This window comes from Oncorhynchus nerka, linkage group LG22, assembly GCF_034236695.1.
Source record: "Oncorhynchus nerka isolate Pitt River linkage group LG22, Oner_Uvic_2.0, whole genome shotgun sequence".
Classification (NCBI taxonomy): domain Eukaryota; kingdom Metazoa; phylum Chordata; class Actinopteri; order Salmoniformes; family Salmonidae; genus Oncorhynchus; species Oncorhynchus nerka.
Window position 1 is genome coordinate 37,234,449 of NC_088417.1, and position 8,796 is coordinate 37,243,244.

General features: G+C 40.6%; 1 protein-coding gene across 1 annotated transcript; it reads right to left on the reverse strand.

Annotated features, from left to right (window-relative positions):
- Positions 1–567: 567 nt before the first annotated feature.
- On the reverse strand, positions 568–6,566 carry nrn1a (neuritin 1a). The gene is made up of 3 exons (XM_029626774.2): positions 6,333–6,566; positions 3,031–3,175; positions 568–877 (listed from the first exon to the last, which is right to left on the reverse strand). Exons 1-3 carry the CDS (start codon positions 6,385–6,387, stop codon positions 649–651), a joined length of 429 nt encoding a protein of 142 aa, XP_029482634.1. The 5' UTR covers positions 6,388–6,566; the 3' UTR covers positions 568–648.
- Between the last annotated feature and the right edge of the window lie 2,230 nt (positions 6,567–8,796).

An 8,796-nucleotide genomic window follows, 5' to 3' on the forward strand; every position in this document is an offset into this window, starting at 1 on the left:
ACTTTTCACGTAATAACCAAACTACCATTGAATGCTTGTACTCTTTTTTTCAGAGTACTCTTTTTTTCATTCTTATTACTATGCTATTTTACATGTATTTTTTCTAGGGTGATAGTTAGGCTATTAGCATCGTGTGAAGGTAGAAACATCATATCCTCAAACAACACTTTCCATTTATACTTGGCTCGACATGATACATTTCGCAAAGTAAAGTAAATAACATATCTAAACGGTGAATATTGGAGACCGATCTGGAGATTTCGTTGGGCTAAAGCGCGCCTCGCATTAGCCTACAGAGTATGAGCAGTTTGCAATCACCTGAAATAACAGATGTCAAGGCCTAGGCTACTAATATAAATAATTAATAGTCGACTTTAATAGTAACCGGGCGAGGATCCATCTAAATGTCATCATAATTTAAACTCAATACCTGCTAAATATTTAATGTAATTGACCCCAGGTCAGAGAAATATGGTGCACCAGTCCCGGAAGACGACCCGCCAATGTCTCTAGCAAAATCAGGTCGCCTTCCCCGGATGAAGTATAATCCATTTGGGTGTAAATGAATTCAAACGTCTCTTTTGTTTTGTATTTTTGTGTCAATAGCTAGCATTTTTTCCCCTTTATCTTCTTCTTTGTTTGTTTTTGCTAAAATGCAAGCCAAGTCACTAAGGCAGAAAGTGCCGTTAGAAGTATGATGAGACCTAAAGCGACTGTGGATTTGGAGGCCCCGTTCCCCCCGCCACAGAGTTCAAACAAGCTCCCTCGGAACTCTAAGTTTCTGGACTCCTTTTTGAGCTTCTCCCATAGGTCTGTGGCTCCCTCTTGGCAATCCACCAGCGCAGTGGTCGCACATGAGTGGAAGTCATCCCAATATCTGCAAATCAAATGTAAAATAAACAAGACAGGCGTTAGAGTATTATATTACTGTTATAATCCTGTTCTCTCTCTTCATCAATTGTCCATGCTGTATTCAAATAGAGTAAATAGTTTTCTTTTAACACTGTTTTAATAACAATAGAACGCCAAAAATAATTCCAGTAATAAATGCATAGGCCTAAAGTCTTGTTTTAACAGCTCCCTAGTAGGACAAACAAAATCTACATTGGTTGTAATTCACAAGCTCTGAAAAAGATTCCCTGAAGTCACGTGATTTTATCCAACCCCTCCAATTGCTCTACTTCTCTCTCTCTCTCTCACACACACACACACACACACACACACACACACACACACACACAACCTATTCCCGTCTTCAGGGCCGTCCTTAGCCCTTGGGGGCTTTAACCTGACATTTGCTTGTGACATTTGCTTGTGTCCCCCACCTCATGGGCAAAACATTTTAAAGGCCCACCTCTTGAAGGTAGAGCAAAACATTTACGTTTTAAAGATAATTGTCGCCAATTTTTACCATTTTACCTTTGGGTGGAGAGACATTTTTGCAGTTTTAAAGCTAATTTCCTGCAGTTCTACACAATTTGCCAAAACTTAGGCCATGTTAAAGGCATATTTCGACATTTTGAAAAGGAAGCCCTTTGTGTACTTCCCCAGACTCAGATGATCTCGTGGATACCATGTTTGTCTCTGCATTCAATATGAAGTAAGTTAGAGATAGTAGTTAGCATTGACATGCAAAACTAACTGCTAACTACTAGCATGCTAGCAGTTACCATTGACTACCCATTGTGCTAATGCTAGTTAGCAATAGCAATTTCCTTCAAAGAGCATGTAGAGACATAAAAATGATATCCATGAGTTCATCTGACTCTGGGAAAGTAGACAAAGGGCTTCAGGTGCCTGGCCACATGGCCTGTAGATATTCGGCTATGATTATTCCAAGTATAGATTACTGCAACTCGCTGTTGGCTGGGCTCCCTGCCTGTGCCATTAAACCCCTACAACTCATCCAGAACGCCGCAGCCCGTCTGGTGTTCAACCTTCCCAAGTTCTCTCACGTCACCCCGCTCCTCCGCTCTCTCCACTGGCTTCCAGTTGAAGCTCGCATCCGCTACAAGACCATGGTGCTTGCCTACGGAGCTGTGAGGGGAACGGCACCTCAGTACCTCCAGGCTCTGATCAGGCCCTACACCCAAACAAGGGCACTGCGTTCATCCACCTCTGGCCTGCTCGCCTCCCTACCACTGAGGAAGTACAGTTCCCGCTCAGCCCAGTCAAAACTGTTCGCTGCTCTGGCCCCCCAATGGTGGAACAAACTCCCTCACGACGCCAGGACAGCGGAGTCAATCACCACCTTCCGGAGACACCTGAAACCCCACCTCTTTAAGGAATACCTAGGATAGGATAAAGTAATCCCTCTCACCCCCCCTTAAAAGATTTAGATGCACTACTGTTCCACTGGATGTCATAAGGTGAATGCACCAATTTGTAAGTCGCTCTGGATAAGAGCGTCTGCTAAATGACTTAAATGTAAATATGTAAATGTAGATAGCTGGCTAGACTAACTTACAAAACAAAAAATTGTTAGCTGAAATGGCTAATTGAGTGACTGTCAGTGACTGACATAACAAGAGAAAAACCACTGATGCACAATTTCTTTTTTGCGGAATAGCACTTTGTAGATTCTACTATTCTGAGTCTATTCTACTATTTGTTTTTGTTTTTTTTGGGGGGGGGGGGCTGACGGCCCGGGGGCCCTAAACGACCACTTATGGCGAACTAGCTAGCCAAAGCCAGATCATCAGCACCCATGCTTGTCGATCCCCCATTCTCACATGCCTAACGTCCAATCACATGTACAGTTTTTGGGCTATAATATTCCATTTCCACATAGGTTGTTCATTTCAAATAAGCCACTACACCATTTTTTTCCATATTGAGCTGGCACGTGGCTCCCCCTGAACCCGACTCTGTATCTAATCCAATGGAGCTGTCGAGATAAACTGGGCCCTCATGCCATTTTGCACCAACCGGTTTGGAATACAGGGTGGGGGTTGTGCCTGCTTGATCCTTTTTGGAGTTGATCAAATGTAGCATGTTTTTTTTTTCTTTCCTTTTTTAAATTCAACTTACGTGCAGATGGTCTGTAGGTTTTCCTTCTCATCCAGCTCCTGTGGATAGTTAGCCATATTCTCCCCCAGTCTCAGCAAGCAATTGGAGAAACCTTTGAATACTGTATCACATTTCCCCGTTGCTCTCACCACATGTAGCAGATAAACTGGAATTGGGGGGGAAATAATTTATTCACTTTTGTATAGGGCTGTCAGAGTTATTAATCAGTTAAAGCAAGTTCACTTTTTGTCATTTTAGTGCACTCTTTTTCTAATCATGATTAATTGCATTGTCTGAAAACATCAACATTTCATAATCTATAAGGCTAAAAACAATGCAAGGTCAAAACAAGAGGTTAAAGTAAGTATGCTTTATCAATTGACCAGATTTAGCTTACTGTTACATTGGACAAAATCAAAACCTCAATATTCTTGTCATGCTTTTTGAATGACAAAAATCTTAAATTAGGCCTACAGCTAAATTTGAGCAAACGACATAGAGGAAAGCCAACCAATAAAAGCACAGCCCTCTTCATTATCGACGCATTGTGACACCAAATAGTCAGGAGGACTTAAAGAGTTAAGTGTTAGCCAGACTATGTTTCATATACTAATAGTTCAAAATGAGCAATATAATTTATGATCAAGAAATATCGGAATGTTTTCCCATAGTATAATGTTCGTTTTAATATGTCCAACAATTTCATTGCACTTGATCATACACTAATATCTGGAGAATTACATCCGGAGATCCCAGCATTGAACGCCACGAAAACAGCAACAAAGGAGGATGAGATTAACGCACCGCCGAGTGCGGGGGGGGGGGGGGGGGTTCTCACTGCATGGCTTTTGTATGTATGTCAAATCACATTTTTTATTGGTCACATACACATGGTTAGCCGATGTTATTGCGAGTGTAACGAAATTATCATATGTGTGCTTGCACGTGTGCGTGTGTTTGTGTGGGTGTGGGGGTACCCTCTGCTATAATACATTTTAGTAATATATGTGTCTGTGTTTATTCAACCAGATTATGGGGCGTTCTACGTCTTTTATAATTCGTTAAATATAGAAAATGACAATGTTGTTGCCAAACGTGCAAGTCTTCAATCCAACCCTTTAACCCCCTCGAACTACATTTTTTTGTTTGCCAATGGTGGACGCACGGAGCATCTCTAACCAGAGATAACCATTACGCGGGAGAATCGCTCGATTGACCATTTGTTACAATGGTGTCCCATGTCGATTGGTTGTAGAATAATGCACAACCTCTGTTATAGGCATTTAGGTTTAGGTCATATGTTGACAATATCGGCATCACGTTTTCGTTAAATAGTGTTGTAAAACATGTGAGGCTACTCTTATTGCCATCATGCCATTTAGTAAATCGGGCTGTAGCCTACAAGGAATCCAATGTCACCAAATACATTATGCGGATTTTGTAATAGACTCTGTCGAGGTCAGATTAATGCGTAAATTCGAAAGGCAATAATTCATGTCGCTGCATCTCGAGGAGCAACCTGCTTGCATTACACATTTTGCAGGGATTATTTATAAAGTGGCAACGAGCGAGATTATATGATCATTTGCATTGTAAAATTACACATAACCCCCATATAGCCTAGCAGTTCACCGTGTGCCGCTTACACTTGGCACAAACTCTGTCTCTATATTCGACTTCGAAATGCAATCATCATTATGGTCAGAAAGTATATGATGCCAGATCGCAAGTTTACAGCAATGTACTACATGCCACCTTCTAATTATAGAATGTTAACATTCGATCCGATACAGTCTATAATGCAGAACTGCATATATCAAGACAACCCAGTTTCAATCATTTGAGTAGCCTGAGAATAATATTATCTTGTAAATGGGGTAATTATTTTGACAAGTGCAATAAAAGGTTTGAAATAGATATGCCCTCTGATTTAAAATTTAGGGACCCTTTATTTTAATGTGTGAAATGAGGACAGCGTTTTAGGAGAATCCATCACACGTGTTTCTCGCACTCAGTATAGACTCAGCATAGACTCAGCTCTTAGCTCTGTAGCTAGCTACAGTAGCCTTCGTGCTACCATTCGTCAATCCTTCACACCCACACTATAGATTTAGCTAAAGCAAAACACCGCACATCAACGTAGAATAACACTCTAAAAGCGACCGATGCGGACGACCCTGCAGTCACAGACAAAACACCAGGTAATATCCAAGTGATAAAAACGACTATCCATAGTTTACCAGTTGCCGTTTTCTAGGTTAATGCTAGGCTACACGATGAAACAAATGGATATGGCTAGCCTACATTCTTAGATATATTCGAAATTATAGCCTCAACATGAAATAGACCAAATAGCCCATATGCATATAATAAACACTTAATATCTATGCGGTTGGCTACATTTGTTGATTTTTAATTTTTTTAAATGATGTTATCTTCGTATACTAAATTTAGTTTAATAGTCATATTCGTTAATGAAAAATGATCTCACATTTTTCGAAATCCTACTATACATTAGACTGTTCGACATAGCGCACTCAATGCATTTCGTTTGAAAAAAGAGACGACGCACCTGCTAGACACTCATATATTAAACGAGCGTCAATTGCCTTTTAGATGTATTTTTGTCAAATGTTTCATTCACAAAGCATGTCAAGTGAAATCATTTATGTTTTTCCAACAATGGCTCGGCTGTTATGGCATGCATTATTTATAATTAATTCCCTTGCCACTACAGGACTCCAAGGAGCAGCGTCTTCCACTGACAGCGTTATGCAATGCAAACGAAACACTGGCCTACTTGTGCGAACCACAGGCGGCTGGTGGCACCTTAATTCAGGAGGTCGGGCTCTTAGTAATGGCTGGAATGGTATCAATGGAATGGTATCAAGCACATCAAACGCATGTGTTTGATACCATTCCATTCACTCCATTCCAGCCATTATTATTTGCCGTCCTCCCCTCAACAGGCTCCTGTGGTGCGAACGTCCCCATGCACATTTCCAATCGAATTTACATATGCATTCGTATAGATTAATACAAAATAAATAATAATTGGTTTCACATTTTTTCATTATAACTATTAAAACGTGGAATGTGACAGCATTTGTTTTGTTGTGGCTATGTTTGCATGCATCCCATTGCAACCCGAAAATAAACTGATTTCATGCATTCCTTTGCAATACAAAATCTATATATTTTTCCTGAAATTATCGAATAGTTTACATTCCAAATAGTTTGACTATAATTCTTACAATTCGCTATTCATCATCTCAAATATAAAAACAAGACAATAACGAATCGACCGTGACAGAGTCACTCACCTAACTGAACAGCAAGAAACAGTGAGATATATTTGCCGGACCAAGTTAATCCCATTCTACGTGTGGTAAAACCATTGGCATATGCAGATCTTAAAAACTCTGATTGAAAAACGATGTTGAGGTCTGAGCATCACACATAGCCATCAACTTCCAGCAGCACTCGGGGAGCTTTTTCTCCCGTTGCCTGTTACACAGCGTGGCGAAGAGGAGTGAAATGGTTTACCCCTTGTAAAGCGAGGGCGTCTCTCTCTCTCTCTCTCTATCTCTATCTCTCTGCTTCACGCCCACATGGCATGCTTGGTGTAAAAGTTACAGTTGGACTCCCGCTTTCTACGTTTTTTTCATTTGCTAGGCAAGGGTAGTCTTTCCCCCTTGCCCACACCGTACAGTCATTAAAAGAGCTGTGGTGATATCCGCATCTGTGTCACGGGCACACGTTATCGCCAAGGACCACATTGCTGGTGTCTAGAGAGCGTGGAGCGTCAAGAGAGAAAAACAAATAACGAAAGTTTGTGGTGTATTATTTATTACAATACTGTATGTTCATAATAATTTTACCAAATACGAAAAGACTCCGCTTCTGACAAAAAACAGTGTTGTTTAGCTATTATAAAAATGTCCACAAGGCCTATATACTATAAGGGCCAAATCGCGTTTAGCTTTTAGGTGTAATTCCTCTAGGAATCTAGCCAAAGTGGGGAGATCCAACATTTAGAATGACTGACGGGTTAAGAAGGTTAAGGTATGAGACTACCTAATAGCACTCGTTATTAACACCAACACCGGGGTTATTTTTCACCAATGAGTGTTAATTTAACACGTACAGTAAAATATCACACCTGAACCAACACTAGAAATGTTACTGAAAAATCAACACTAGGTAACACTAGCGAGTTTGCTGTGTATACATACAAAGTTGCCAATGCAAAAGAATTAAACGATACTCCAAATGAAACCCGAGATGACTGCAAGTCGTAAATACATTATAGGCTATGTAGAGCTACATATTTCAATAACTTTGAAATACATTTTTATATTCATTCAATTTAATTATATTTAGCTAATGCTAGGGTCTGTATTTTGTGCCTCAATATATTTCAACAGGAATTATTTGTGACATGTGTGCGAAATCTTATTTGCATTATTATAGGGTAGCCTAACCTTTTAAAAATGTAACCTTTACTGAACTAGGCAAGTCAGTTAAGAACAAATTCCTATTTAAACTTACTGGCAACCTGGGAACAGTGGGTTAACTGCCTTGTTCAGGGGCAGAACGACATATTTTTTACCTTGTCAGCTCGGGGATTCGATCCAACAGCCTTTCGGTTACAGGCCCAACGCTCTAACCTACGCATTTAGAATACGCCGCCTCAATATTTGCAGCCATGGGTGGTATTGTCAGTGTTGTGGAATAATTATAATGCTATGGTAAGATTTGAATGGAGAAAGCTGATCCGAGAGCAACACTGTTTTTTCTCTCTCAATCTTATCATTATTGACACATGGTCTAACGACGCACTTAGCGAACGTTTTCTATGTGTGCTTGTTTGTCAAACACTTAAAACTGGGAAACGAGGACCAGACACATTCTCATATGTGACTAATTTGTTTAATCATACGCTATTCTGAAAAGGTCTAATGGGGCTATCGCATGCCTGCCTTTGAAGGCACACAAACAATATAGCCTATTCGGTGCCAAGACTAATAAATAAAAAAAATCACATTAGTGACAAGGAAAAGGGAACCTCCCCCCATTCCTCCACATTAAAACTGATGTGAATGACTTACCCACTCACCCAGTAAATTCAGATTCAGTGCCCGTTGCAAGGTGTTTTATGTGAAGCTGTGTGTGAATGTGTGTATGCGTGGGCGCATTGTTTGTAGGTGCGTACGTCTGTAGATAGGTAGCTTGTCATTTCAGATTCACTTGAATGTGTCATGGAAAGCTGTGTGTGTTTCTGTGTGTGTATGCATGCGTGTGTGTGTGTGTGTGTGAGGAAGTCATACAAATTGTTTGCATAATGAAAAAAATAGGGAGGATAATATAATTCTCTCTCCCTCGCTGACGTCAGCAGAATTTATAGCGAGCCAATGAGTTTCACTTTTGTAGTGCCAGACCCGGGGGCACTCGCCAGAATACTAAAACGTTTCCGTCAGGCAAATTGCTAAAGGAGAATCCTCACACAATGAGAACGGCGGACTGCAAGCTCCCTTTGCCTCGGCGGGTTACTAGCCCCCAAAAGTTAATTTAGAACAGAGACCGCGCTGCAATAAGCCTTTAGTGAAGGACTAGAAACTGTAATATTGGCTGGAGCCCAGAAGATTATCCCCCCTCTCTCCCTCACTCTTCCTCTTTCTGATAGGTTGACTATGTTAAAGAACCTTGACTTTTTTTGAATGAGATATGGTTCTTGAACTTTTCCTAAAAAAGATTGTCCCTCCCCGTTGATAAATTAACCAGCAT

What these genes read in the sequence shown, in the direction of transcription:
- nrn1a (XM_029626774.2), bottom strand. Translation starts at nt 6,387, where the DNA reads ATGGGATTAACTTGGTCCGGCAAATATATCTCACTGTTTCTTGCTGTT. An exon ending in GTTTCTTGCTGTTCAGTTAG is followed by an intron (nt 3,176 to 6,332) that starts GTGAGTGACTCT and finishes CCCCAATTCCAG; the next exon opens with TTTATCTGCTACATGTGGTG. An exon ending in AACCTACAGACCATCTGCAC is followed by an intron (nt 878 to 3,030) that starts GTAAGTTGAATT and finishes TTTGATTTGCAG; the next exon opens with ATATTGGGATGACTTCCACT.